We start from the raw sequence: 14,115 nt of genomic DNA on the forward strand, positions 1-14,115 counted from the left end.
TGGCATCCTGAGTAACGTGGGTCCTTCCTCCCGCAGCGGCTTGCAACCGGACACTGTGGTAGCGTGGGGGAACAGCGTCCCCAGGAAACCACATCTGAACACTGAAACAGTACTCCATCCGTCGTGGGACAGAGTAAACAAAAAGTGTGGCACGCTCCTCATTCAGGTATGCACTGCTGATTAAAAGCTTGCTGTCTTTTTTTTGTTGTTGTTTACAGTGCCCACCTTGTTACTCCCAATCAGATAAACTTTATTAACTAGCTCTTGAATATCTGCTCCTTCCTCGCACCTGCGGCATCTTCTATGCCGGTTTCAAGGGCTTCCAAAATTAAACGTCTTCGAAATCCGTCTCCCTCGGGGAGCATTTGCCTCCTCACACTCTCAGGCAGTCGGCAGGAGAGGCACCCGCCGTTCTTCAAGGGCAGCCGTCTGAAGAGGCGCAGGCAGGGCGGACGGAGGCCTGTACCTCTCGGCCACCAAGAGCGGAGCCCCGGCTGACGCCCGCCAGCAAACCGGCCCTCCCCTCGGCAGGATCGGGATCGGGATCGGGACCGGGACCGGGACCGGGACCGGGACCGGGACCGCGAGGGCCGGCTGGGGAGGTCCCCACACGCGCTCGAGCAGCCACTAGCGGAACCGCCGCGAGCGACGGCGCGGCCTCTGGGGCGCCCCGAGGGGCGGTCCCTCGGCGGCGCCGGGGGCGGGGCGGGGCGGTCCGCGCTCGCCATTGGCTGTCACTATGCAGGGCCGGCGGCCGCCCCCCCGCCCGTCCCCCGTCGCTGTATGGGCGCAGCCGGCGCCGCGGGAGCTCCATGGAGGCGGCGGCAGCAACAGATGCGGCGGCGCGGCCCGGCCGCCCCTAGCTGCTCCCCGGTCGCGCTGCGCGGGGGCCGCCGCCGCTCCTAGCGCCCCGCCGGCGAGATGGCCGGGTCCCGGCGGGCGGCGAGCGGCGATGCGGGCACGGCGGGCTGCGGGCAGGCCATCGTCTGGCGCAACGTGGTGTTGATGGGGCTGCTGCACCTGGGCGCCGTCTACGCGCTCAGCCTGGTGCCGCGGGCGCAGCTCCTCACCCTCCTCTGGGGTGAGTGCGGTGGGCGGCGCGGAGCTCCGCTGCGCCACAGGTGGGGCGGGGGACGAGGGAGCGGCTTACGGGCGGCCGGGACCCGGGTGCAGCCCTCGCCCGACGCGGGGCGGAGGGTTTCCCCCGCGGGCCCTGCGGGGCCGGCGGTGGGGGAGCCAGCCGCCTCTTGTTTTATATGTATTTATCCCCTGTTTGTGCAGTCACTTCGCTGCGTTTCGCGTGGCGAGTCGCGCGCGTTCGCGGGCGGACGTGGGCCGGGCGGCCCGCTGAGCGCCGGGGGCGGCGGAGACCCCTGCGCTGCCCGCAGCATCCGCCGCTTTTTGTTCCCGTGCCCCCCCGCCGCTCCCGGGATGCCATTGCCAGCGCCGCGCCGGGCCCTCGGTTGCTGTAGAAACAGGAGGCACTCTCCCTCCGGTTGCATTTATCGGGTTTCTTAGTTTAAAAAAACAAAAAACAAACCAGAGAAAGTCAGGCAGCTGATACTTCGGTTTTAAAGTGGGATGGAGAACACGTTTGTCTTCCCTTTGCAGCTTCCTCTTGTTACTTTATGAACACCCATGTCTTTCTGCTCCGGTTGGGAGTAGAAAATCACCCTGTTCTTTGTCTCTTGGGGAAGGTGATACATCTTCTCATTAGGGAAGGTTTAAAAGTCAAGGAAGAGCTGTAAGACGCTGGCAAGGAGAAAATAAGCCTAGCTGTGCTTTCCAAGGTGAGGTGGCTTGCTGCATCTGTTGTCTTGCCTAGCTGTGAAAAGCTGAAGATTTGGTTTGGGAAAGAGAATATGAAACAAAGCATCTTTACTTCCATCCTACAGTGAGGTTCTCTTTTCTCCACAAAAGAACAATTCTGGGGGAAGAGCTACATAGAACCACTGTGGTATTGTGCAAGGTTTCTCAGGGTTTATGAGACTAATAGATGGTGGATATCAGCATTATCCTTCACCCAGCAGAATTGTGTATTAAGTATGTAAAAACTTGAGCGCTACTTACAGCTGGTGCAATTTCTTGTGTAAAAGACCTGCTTTGGGAAGATTTTGGGTGAATGGAGAATGTAATGGCCTGGGATTCTCTTGTACGAATAGCGGAAAGAAGGGTCTCTGCTGTAGGCAATTCACAGATGGGGAATTCTGGTTGTTGGGCTGCCATCAGTAATGTTGAGGTGACTCTTGAAAAGCCCCAGCCAAATGCTTTAGAAATCAGGTTTATTTCTTGTGTTTGAGGGGCTCCTAAATCTGTTTTTTCACTGGTTCAGCTATTGATGTTCAGTCTGTCTTAAACCTTCAGAAATTGCTGTTTGCAGCTGCAAAATGAACCCTCTGTCAGTTACCATCCTTGGACAAGTTCTTAACTGGGAAACTGTTTCTGGGTCCCTGGTGGGGACCTGGTATTTGACTGGCTGCCTGGTTTTCATAAACTGTTAGCTGGCTCACTCGGGACCAGAAGTTGGGGGTGGTGGTTGTGTTTTGCTTAGTTTCCTTCTGTGAGCACTACTCCCCTCCTTATTCCTGGTCGTGTTCAGGCTGATTTCATAGTTTACCTTGGCCTTACCTTGGCTGGGGAGGCCAGGAGAGCCTGCAGGAGCTGCGTGGCCAGAACACACAGCCTGTGGTCTGCTTTCAACTCTTTTAGGTCCCATAGTGTGTGGGCAGGTGGGCTTTCTTTTTATCTGTTTTGCCTTTCCAAGAAGACAAATTGAAATCATCTCTGATTTCACTGTGTCTTAATTACAAAAATCCCTAAGGATGGAGCCAAAGGATTGAATTACCAATTTCAGCCCTCCATCCTCCAAGGTATTTTTTTCTAGTTGAAATTAAACAGATGCTAAATAATAAACAGGTCTCAACGACTTTGCAACTTAATGCCTTTCTTTCTGAACGCGAGAGCCTGCCATTTCTCAACATCATTATTTTTAACAGCCACCTTAAAGCAGAGCACAAAGTTTTTATGGGAGTTTGCCGGGTGGCTTTTACAGGGGCTTCACAGCAGGAAGTGGGTGCATTGGCTCTAGCTGTCCTGGCCAGTTGGATGCTGCGTTCTGCTCTCACAGCTGGTTGCTGCAGGGTCTGCCTCTCTCAGACGTGGTGAGCACGGTGAGAATGCAAGACCTCCTGCAGAATATGTCAGACAAAAGTAGCTTGTTGTCACTGTGGAGTCTTGTGTCCAAGGTCCCTCTGAGAGACTCTCTCAGAGTAGACAAAAGCAGGATTGCTGTTGCTGAAGTTAACAAACCCACCTCGCTTCACTCTGGAAGGAGCCAACCAGTAAAGCTGTGTCAGAAAGAAGAAGTGTTAATCAGTTGTGTCCCTTGCCCTCCCCATTTCTCCACATCTCCTTCACTGTGCAGAGCAGCTGTGAGACTGCCTTTCTGTGGGTGGTGGCTGCCAGCCAGCCTTCGGAGCAGGGCTGGCGGAGCGGCAAAGTTGGGTGGCAGGTAAGGGTGTAGTGCTGGGTAGTGCAGAGGTGGGCATGCACTGAAGGGTGCGGATGGAGGAGCTGCAGCCGTCGCTGCATCCATCTGTGGTTTTCTTTTTCTTCCCAAGCTTGCCTAGGACTTGGGAAGCTTCCCAGCGATGCAAGTCCTTGCATTGCTCAGTGCAGTGCTCCCCACCACTGCTCCCCTGTGGGTAAGCCGCAGGAAGCAAGTGTGTGGAGACTGGCTCGCCAGTGCTGGGTGTGACCTTCGTGGTGTCTGGCAGGAAGCGGGCAGCTTCCCATGACTCACCACTGCCTGCTTGGCTTTCTACTTTCTCCTCCCCAAAACATCTATGTCTTGGTGGGCTCTTGGCTGGGCAGACAGAGTGCTTCCTTCCCTCTGTGCAGGGCCTGCTTTCTTCCTTCCCACCCCTGAAGGCAGTTGGTAGTCCCTGCTTCACCACTGCTTGCTAAGTGGAGCTGAAAGGCCACTGTGCCACCTCAAAAACAGCTGTCCAAGCCAAACTGCCTGCTCAGAGGGCTCATTTCCATTGGTAATTTATTGACATTTGTCCAGCTGTACATAACAGACAATGGAAAAATGCTGCCAAGCAAAGGCTCAGCTGGTTTGTTTACTCAGGATTATCTGTGCTCCCCTGTTCCCATCACCTCCTGCACTAACACTTTGAGGCCTGCCTTAACAGCTTCCCTCACCCGACATGGAGCTGAGGTTGCACAAGAGATCTCAAACAGCGTTCTGGGTGGTGCAGCCACCTCACCCAGTGGGCACCACGAATTGGGTTACCCTTCAAGGGATGTGCAGATAAACTGGTTAAAAGATAGGCTTTCAGGGGCCATCCAAGTGCCTCCATGGAATTTGGTTTCAGCCCAAGATGAACAATAAAATTACCCATGTCAAAATTTTCCACAAGCTGGGAGCAGCCTTGACCCAAGAGGCAGCAGATGATATGTGCAAGGCATCGAGCAGCCCTGGCCTGTGCCCACGGGACAGCCATGTAGCTGTCCCAGCACATCCCACTGGCACTGTGCCTTCGAAATGTCCTCCATACTGCCAGCCCAACTGCGCTCACTGGGAGCCCTCTCACCTTGCTCTTTTCTAACGTGACTTGTGGTTTGGTGCAGGGGTGTGCAGAAAAGACCTTGTTGCTTTCCCCTTTCCCTCCTGATCCAGAGCCAGGCAGCTTGCAATATGTGCTCCCTCCTTCCTCTTGGCACTTTGCTGTCCACGTCTGTGCTGTTTCGTAGCTGACAGCTGCTGCTTTGGGGCATCCCTGCGCTCAGACTGGAAGCAGGGGGAAACTGTTGAGGAAATGTGTCTCAAGTCTTGTCTGCCCGCAGTCCCACCAGTAGGCTTGCTGGGCACAGCCAGCAGGTTTGGCAAGTGTTCACCAGCCATTCTGCAAAGCCCAGAGCATGGTGCAGCCCAGACTCCAGCGATCTGGCACGTGGATCTTCCCCTTCAGGTCTCTCTTTGTCCACTGGCTTTTGCAGGACTTTGGGCTCCTGGTGCTTAGCACCCTCTGTGGAGAAGTTTGAAGGGGAGAGATTGCCATTCTCTGCAGACTCGCGTCAGGAACCGAAGCAGGGCGGGAGCACCTCGCTGTTAGTGGGGCCAGAAGCCAGGGAGTGGCGCGATGGGTCTGCTGGCTGGGCCAGGCATGCAGGTTCCCCAGGAATGAACTCATGCAAAGGGGTCCTTGTGGCCAGCTGGGGCTGTGGATATGGCTGTGGTTTGTCAATGGCCTCTTCTTGGGCTGGACATGCTGCACCTCTTTCCACAGGCCACTTGGTAGGAAACTCTGTGTGCTGCTCATCCCCTAAGTTTGTAATGTGCCATTAAATTGATGCTGCTTAACCGGGAACCTCTTTGCTCCAGCCAGCTCCATCCTGTTGCAGTCCCAGCGAGGTTATCTGTTTGGGTTAGGAAAGCAAAGCAAAAAACTCTGAAATCCCTGTACAGAAAAAATTATCAGCACATTTCATTGCAGGGCCCAATGTTTCTGGTGCTAACAGGATTTTTGATGGGCTCAAGATAGCTTCTTTTTCTTAAAGGCTCCATTCTGGGAGATCATGTGATGTGTAAGAGTCTCAGATTTTGTTTGGTGCTTTTTAGTGTTCACAGGGGACTTGTGAGGAAGCACTTAAGGTAGCCAAATGCATTATAGGAAATAGAAAAACCCCACAAAAGGTTAAGCTCTTTACCTGCTGTAAAATCTTTTCTTTCAGGCTACCGAGCATTACTAGTACTAACAACTTAAAAAACTGGCACAGGCATGGCCACCTACTCTATCATCTGGATGTGTTTCGCAGAGCTGCCTGATAGCCAAATGGGTTTCGTTTCACACACTGCTATGGCTTGCCAGAGCCTGGGATCGGGGAGGAGGGTGGCCTTGCTTTAATGGTGCTCATATGGGAGGGGAGGCTTGTTGCTATTATTTGAACAGTGTTTAGGAGACATTTTAGTGCTCGAGAATGCCAGATTGATTGTGTTCAGCCGTGGTGGGCCCTGTGCCATGCTTACCCACAGCTTTCCCCTGTGCTTGAGCGCAGGCTGGCTGAGAGCGCAGACGGAGCAGCAGTGCTGCCCAGCTGCATCCTTGCCAGAACGCAAGCTGCTCCCAGGCACAGCTCTGAATCCAAATCCTGCTGCTTGGATCCTTTTTATAAGAGAGATTAAAGCAATTGTGGTCTTTGCACTTTGGGTTACTGTGGTGCCTGGAGGGCACCACCAAGATCATCACCTGTTTCTCAGCCCTTCTGGTAGCGTCTCTATATAATGAGGCACATGTTGCTGTTGTGCACTGCAGATGCAAGTTTTATTTGTCTTGCACGTTTTGTAAGTCTTGCATATTCTTGAGTGCCATCTACTGGCTTTTTCTTTATCAACTGGTTTTAGTCATTAACCATTTCTGTGCGTAGTGTTAGAAACTCTGCACAGATGGCTGTAAATAAAAAATCCTAGCTCCAAGGAAGTTCTACTTGGTACCTCTGAATCCTCTGCGGACAAAGGAGAGTGGAAATATTTTCTTCGTTTCACAGATGTGGCATGGAGACACTTGATTAAAACTTTTCTTACTGTCACTCCTGCTGCCGCTCTGGCAGGAGCACCCTCTGGGTCCTGCAAAGTGGTTATGCTCACGTGATTTCTGTAGGCAAGGTTTTGGGTCAGGAAACAGTGAATGCTTTCCTCTTAGACACCTCTAAGGAGGTGTCTGCAGCCACATTGGCAGGAGGGGCTTAATGAACAGAAGGACCCTACCTTGCCTTACTCCCAGGAGAGTTCTCCTGTCTGCTGGCTCACAGAGCTGTCCCGCCCATGAGCAGCGAGCAGCAAGCAGCTCTGGGAGGTTTCTGTGGCATACAGGAGGCCAGCCTTGTTATCCATCAGCCCCTGGATCTGCTGTGCTTTCAGCAGTTCAAGGTAGCAGCTGGTCCACTACATAAGCAGAGAAGAGATGAACCTTCAGAATGGGAATTGCATCTCTGAGGTGCACATCAGCACCAGGGAATAGCCCTGCTTATCTTCAGAGTGGGTTTGGACTGGGTTTTCCACCCCTGCCATGTTTGAAAGCGTTGTTTTACGGCTGTCCCTCTTAATACTCAAGTTCTTGGCTTGTTCCTTCCTCCCTAGCATCAAGAGCTGAACTCCCATCATCTTTGATGGGAACAGAGTCTTTTCTCAAACGGCACTTCTCTCCTTAAAAATGCCAAATGCCCTGGAGCTGGGGGTGGCTGTAACGTGCTGTTCCCTAGCCTTTCACGTCTGGGAACGGTCTGAGCTGTGTCCGTTCTAGAGCTGGGGAACACGCCCTCCACTTAGCAACACACAGACATCAGCGTGGTCCTGGACCTGCTCCAGATCCCGCTGAGGACACTCCTGCCTGTCAGATGTTTTCCCTGCCCCAGCGTTCACTCCTCTCTGGTTTTAATTATTGCTGGAGCTGATTCCTTAAGGTCTTGTCTGTGAACTTCACGATGTTCAGCTGTAAGTATGTATTTTTGTTCCCCATCTTGATTTCATCCCCAGTGCAATGGTGGTGCTCTGTTTTGTTTCCCTCTGTTTTGTGTGCTGCATGTCACGTGGTCACCATGGGCACTATAAAGGACTGGAGAAAAAAATCTGATGTCTGTGTGGGTGCAGAGCGTGTGCATGCTGAGCCCTAGATGCATACGATGGCCCTTTGGTCCTGTTGTTCTCAGGAGGTGGGTTCATGACACTCCTAACAAGTTCTTGCAGTTGGGCAGCGTGAATGGGTGAGTGAGTAGTGCAGCTGTTTGTGATTAGACACCGGGATGTTCCCCCGGCACGAAGCACTGCTGGGCCCTTGGCTGCTCTGAGCTGTGCTCCAGGCAAACCAGAAGAACCTCAAATACTCTTTCCTTTGGACCTGTGCAATGAGGACGGCAATGAGAGCTGGATCCAGCAAAGGTAGAAATCCCTCTGTCTATTCCTACTAAATTTTACAGGGATTGTTGGCTTCTGGGCTGCCCCCTGACATCGGAGGGTTGGGAGAAGCATCCCTCTGAAGAAGCCCCATGAAGGAAAGAGCAGGGGAGGTTTGTTGCACCCCCAGAGCTGGCTGTGTGAAACACACAGAAGCCCATTCAAGGTCAGTAGAAGTGTGAGATGCCTTCTCAAGCCCTGGCCCATCAGCTCCTGAGCTGGTGCAGGCAGGCTCTGTGGAGGCAACAGAGATCTGTGGCTCTAGCTTTTTGTCTTTGGTTCTATGTTCAGGTGCGGATGGCAGTATACAGTCTCTGAGGAGTTTCCGTGGATGAGTCAGGATGGACTTCACTCCAAGTAGAGGGAATGTATCGGTCAGAGTTGTGTCAGCATCAGAGGAAGTCTCAGGGGGCTGGGAGTAGATCAGATGTCCCTTCTCCAGGAGATGTCACCAGGCAGAGCAGTATGGGCCATACAGACCTGCTTGTTTGGGATTGCTGCAACTGCTGTCAAGGAGGCAAAAGCGTTGCTCTCTCCCCTGGGAGGGCTGGGCTGGAAAACATCGGCTAACCCACCAGAATGTAGGATGCATCATCATCACTGCCACTCTGCCTTCCCTCCCTGCAATTACAGTTGCACTTGTAATTAACAGTGATGTTATAATTGAAGCCAAGCAATTTATTGCAATCAGATTTTATTTTTACCATGTAGGCTAACAATAAAATGTGCTGCACCACTGGAGAGCTGAAACATGAACAATTACCATGCTAAGTAAAGCAAGGCTGATATGAAACAGGGGGCCGGGCTGTTTGTCAGATGCTGGCGTCAGGAATCCTGCATGCTCTGTCTCTTGTGCAGGGACCTCAGCACCAGAAGGATGGGGATCTCTGGAGGAAGACTGAAATGAGGATCTTTCTTGACTTATTTTTGGCCAGTGGCTTCTCAGATGATGTTCTGAGAGTGGCTCAGAATAAAATAACCTGGCCTTGGCAAATGGGGGAGCTCTTCTTGATTGGACTCTTTCTTTGCCTGGCTCTTTGGCTCTATTCTTTGGCTGACTTTAAATTTTTGAGTGTTTCATATCCTTCCCAACCCAGCCTCACTGTAATGCCTTCTGTGTCTGTGGGATCCTGCTATGTCAGTGGAAGGGGTTGCAGTGTTTGGCTGCTCCTACGCTGCCCTCTGCATCTCGAGTGGTTCACAGGATGTCTCCTATCAGGGCCACACAGCTGAATCTGTGAAGGGACTTCTGCCAGGGCCCTTAGCTGGCATTTCAGAAGCAAGGGAGAAGGGACCTGGAAGGGGTTTGTGCTGCTCTAACCAGCAGTTGCTGCAGTCCAGGGCTGGGGTGGACATACAAGCTCACTGTGCCCTCCTGGACACCTGAGAGCTTGGGGAGAAGCTGGTTTCTGAGGCTTATTTCATGTTCTTCATAAATGGAGTGGGAGCAGTTGGGATGCAGAAGGGCTGCATAAGCATGTAGAAAAGTGCTGGGGCAGAGCAGTAAAAGCAGGTCCCAAGAGGACAGACTGGAAATAGGTTCTTTGAGCCCTGGCAACACATGGGGTGGAGGGAGAGCAGTCCTGGGCTCCCACTTCATGCCTGTTACTCTCTTTGGGTGATACTTCACGCAGAGCCACTACCAGGGCACTGGAGAAAGGAAATGGGTGTTGGGTAACAGCACAGGTTGGAAATGGCAGCACGTCTTATGAAAACGTCAGAAACCCTGTATTTTGTAGGGGATTGAAGGTAAGAAAAGGCGTTTTGCCTTTTAATAATTTATTTTTGGCCAGCACCATGAGGTTATAACTTCTTTCCAGAATGCATTTGGCTGTAGATATGGAAAACAGGACCTTTATAGTCAACTATACAACTGAAACAATCAGTTGTGATGGTGATTGTAGATGATCATTTTTGTTCTGAGGTGCTCCTTCCCCTGCTGCAGCCAGTTGGATTCAGCTGCAGTGAGGCAGGCATGCAAGTGAGGCCAGATGTCCTTGCAGGATCCATAGCAAGGCTGCTCTTGTTGTTTTCCCTTGGCTTTGACTCCTATCTTTGATGCAAAGGGATAGACTTGTGTGCTTGGGTTGACTGAAAACTGCCTGGCCCCTAATCAGCAGGGAGATGAAAGCCGGCCTCCTTATGCAGTCTATACATGGGGGGGTGTGGGGTGGAGTATGGGAAAACATCTTGCTGGGTAGGTGGAGGCAGAGACCTGGTGTGTGGGCCTTCTCGCTGTTCCAGAGCTCACTGTGGGAGCAGAGCTGGTCTGGGCTAGGGCTGTTTTTCGGGGAGTGTGGTGGGCAATGATCCAGTCAGTGCCCCTGCAGAGCCAACAGCATCAACCTGCCTGCTGTGCTGGAGACAAAGGTGTTCTCCTTTTCCCTGGCACCATCCTCTAACCTGATGGCTCTGGGTAACTGACCTGCCTGCTGCATGGTTGGCTGGATGCAAGAGGCTTGTGCCTTTTAATTTTAATGAGGTATAGCGCTTGCAGCCCAGCTCTGAGGCTCAAAATGCCAGAAGGAGAGAAAACTGGGAAAGGCCATTTTTTGCAATGTGTTTTTCCCTGAGCTCTGTTTGGTTTTGGAAAGGGGGGGAAAAGGTGCAAGAGAAAGGGGAGGAAAAGGTGCAAGAGCTGACAGCATATAAGTGAAGCAGGGACAAAGCATCTGGGCAGGATGCAGTGATGGCAGACGGATGGCAACATCATCCAGAGTCTGAAGTCCTGAGAAGTCAAAGCCATCAGAGCTCAGCTTCAGCAGCTGCTGGCTGGCCTGGTAGGGCACCAGGTTGGAGCAGGGTGTTCCTGTGCAACGGATCCTGTTCGCTGGAGATCTGGGACAAAGGTGCTGCTGCCTCCCCAGGGAATCGTCCCTGGAGGCCCAGCAGTTCAGAAGTTCACTTCAGCTCCTCGTTGAGCCCTGCTCCTTTCCTGTGCCCCATGCCTAGAGATCATAAAAAGGCAGAAGCTTTCAGTTTGCCCAAATGTGCTGGTTTTGGCTGGGATAATTTTCTTCGTAATTAGTATGGGGCTGTGTTTTGGATTTGTACCGACAACCGTGTTGATAATACAGGGATGTTCTAGTCACTGCTGAGCAGGGCTTACACAGAGTCAAGGCCTTTTCTGCTTTTCACCCCACCCCACCAGCAAGGAGGCTGGGGGTGCACAAGAAGTTGGGAGGGGACACAGCTGGGACAGCTGACCCCAACTGGCCAAAGGGATATCCCATACCATATGACGTCATGCTCAGCATATAAAGCTGCGGGAAGAAGAAGGAAGGGGGGGCTCTCTTTGGAGTGATGGAGTTTGTCTTCCCAAGTAACTGTTATGCGTGATGGAGCCCTGCTTGCCTGGAGATGGCTGAATACCTGCCTGCTGATGGGAAGTGGTGAATGAATTCCTTGTTTGGTTTTGCTTTGCTTGTGTGCGTGGCTTTTGCTTTACCTATTAAACTGTCTTTATCTCAACCCATGGGTTTTCTCACTTTTACTCTTCCAATTCTCTCCCCCTCCCTGCCATGAGGGGAGTGAGCAAGCAGCTGCGTGGTGCTTATTTGCCAGCTGGGGTTAAACCATCACACCAAATCACAAGTATGTATCACGCCACATCTTTGTTTCTAATAGCTGAAAAGCTGCTTTTCTGTGACACTGTGCTTTGGGTGGTCTTGCCAGCACGCACAGCATGAATAGTGGGATGAAGCCATTCCCCCACTGTGTGCCCAGCTGCATACAGGGCAAGCTTTGGCCAGTGATGGGCAGGGCTGCTGAATAATCCTTCTTCCTTGAGGCAGACCTGCCTGCTGAATGCAGGGCTCTGGAGTGCTGTGCTAATGGCTTAACCACACTATCTCTTTGCTCTGACCTTGAAAACGGAGAAAAATTTGCATTAATTCTTTCCTGGCGTTTATAGAGCACTAAAAAACCACCACAGCTCTAGCTGGCATGTGGATTGAGGACAGCAGTGAGGTCACTGGGAGAGAAGTGAAATCTGCCCATGGTTTTGTGATGACGCAGGATTCAGCTGAGCTGACAGAGGCTACACATAAGCATCAAAAATTTCAGAGAAACCAGAGCATCTTCCAGCCTTTTGATCTAAAAATATATATAAACTGTTGGGTATCTTAAGGCAATCTGCAGCTGCTGGTGAGATCAGGGTATCTGTATTTGCTTCCCAGGGGAATTTTAGCATTTGCTGGAATACTTGCTGTCAGATGCGATTTCCGTTGCTCTGCTGGCTTTATTTATGTCACATTGGCTGCAGTTGTCAATGTGAACACTTCTGCTATTCCAACCGGAATAAAGTCTTTTGTATACTCGGCCAAAAGGGCTGGCTCTGGGGAATATTCCTGAAAATGCATACGCAGGCATGTGCCTCCAAGGCAGAGACAGCCAGGATTTCACAAGCTGGTGATGGCAGGGCCAAGAGGATGCGGCAGAGACCTTCTTCTGGAGCTCCTCCACCACAGTACAGTGGGGCAGGAGAAGGGCCTTGTCTGAACTCGCCTTCTCTGCAGCTCTAAAACTCCGCTTCCCCTTTGCCTTTGATGTGCTTCCTTTTATCTCTTTCTCGCTTGGCTCAATTTGGAGTAGCTCAGAGAATGTGTAGATCTAATTTTAGATGAACCCGCTTCTGGCCTGAGATTTCACACATTTGGTCTTCACAGGAATGCACGTCTCCCTGTGAGAGCTGGCATGCGCTGTGCAGTGGGCGGCTCAGGGCGCTGGTGCTGCTGCACGCTGGTGCTTTTTAATTCTCAGTCGCTAGTTTGAATCCAGCCCAAGGTGCTTTTCATGCCAGCCTTTTGACAGGTAGCAGGGCTCAGCAAACAGCGGGTTGGCCAATTGACTCTGCTATCAGGGAAGTGTTTCCTTCCCAGTGACCTCAGGGCCAGAGCACCAATTCAACATTTCTTCTTGGCAGCAATTTAGGGACTAAGGTGGAACATTTCTCCCTCCTTAGTAAATGTAGTCCCAGGTCAGGAAATGAGGCTTTTTTTGTAGGATGATGTGGATTAAATGCTGTGTTACTGCTCCTTATGTCTCTCCACTGTAGAGGAAGAGATCTCCAAGGTTGCCCTGGAGGGTGACAGAAGTAGAGATGTGTACTGGAGACTTGATATCTAATCTAGTTCTAATAATTCCGCATGTTGACCCTGGCCCTCCCACCAATGCAGTGTGTGACATCAACCAGCATTTTTAAATGAGGTGTTTGGATAGACCAAGTGTCTAATTTGGCATAGGAAGACTTCCCTTTTGGAGCAGACACACGTTTTAAGAAAATATATCCCAAAACTTGGTGTTATCTAACAAGAGTGCAAAAAAAGCATTGCGGTACCAGGCACCATGAAATTATTGGTTGCATTTCTGGCCTGAGCCCTGATGTTGAATCAGGAGAGAATCTTCTACTGCTGTTTGTTTGCATAGTGAAGTGGAGGATCGTGAGGTATTCAGAAGAGACCAAGCGTGGTGCAGCTACTGAAATGGATGGCAGTGCTGCCCTGAATTTCAGTGGGAATGGAGTTAGGTACCACTCAATGCTACTGGAAGTGTTTACCCAGGTTTGGTCAGATTAGCTGACGTGGTTTATTTGTCCTAAATCTGCCACTGAATAACAGCAAAAATCCACAACTTAGGAAAAGGCGCGTGCAGGATATGCAGATGTAATTTAATTTTTAGAAAGGAAAAATCCTAACTGTAAGATACAGATATGTTACATATTTATGGCGATCAGTCAGCTTTGTGATGCTCACTATGTGCTTGAGCAACTCGCTGTTTCTATTTCTCATCCAGTTCTTGTAGTCTGATGGAAGATCTTGGGTTTTATGCGTTCGGTTATTAGAATTCCCTAGCAAGCAATTTTGATGTCTGAAGGTAAAATGCTGATGTGGAAATGGACAAATGTTGCATGTCCATTCCTGTTATTTTTAATCCTCAAATAGCTATTTATACAAATAAGTCAAGTTGGGGTATCTCTTTATATACAGGGATGAAAAAAAAATGGCCTGTGCTGAGATTAAAATTTCTTGCCAGGCTTTGTCACACAGAGGTTTGCCTGAGACTTTGCTGGCTACTCCAGCTGTGGAGAGAGTATTTCCACCAAACGGTGTCATGTCACAAGATGTCTTCATCATGCAACAGCATTTTTAAGGTGAGTT

General features: G+C 51.1%; 1 protein-coding gene across 1 annotated transcript in view; it reads left to right on the forward strand.

Moving 5' to 3' along the window:
- The first annotated feature begins 719 nt into the window (after positions 1–719).
- Positions 720–14,115, forward strand: part of SCD5 (stearoyl-CoA desaturase 5) — a 34,012-nt gene continuing 20,616 nt past the window's right edge. The window contains exon 1 of the mRNA XM_081999138.1: positions 720–1,081. Within this exon, the coding sequence (XP_081855264.1) occupies positions 922–1,081 (160 nt within the window). The 5' untranslated portion in view covers positions 720–921. The remainder of the gene's footprint in view (positions 1,082–14,115) is intronic.

This window comes from Phaethon aethereus, assembly GCF_964289735.1.
Source record: "Phaethon aethereus genome assembly, chromosome: 4".
Classification (NCBI taxonomy): Eukaryota; Metazoa; Chordata; class Aves; order Phaethontiformes; family Phaethontidae; genus Phaethon; species Phaethon aethereus.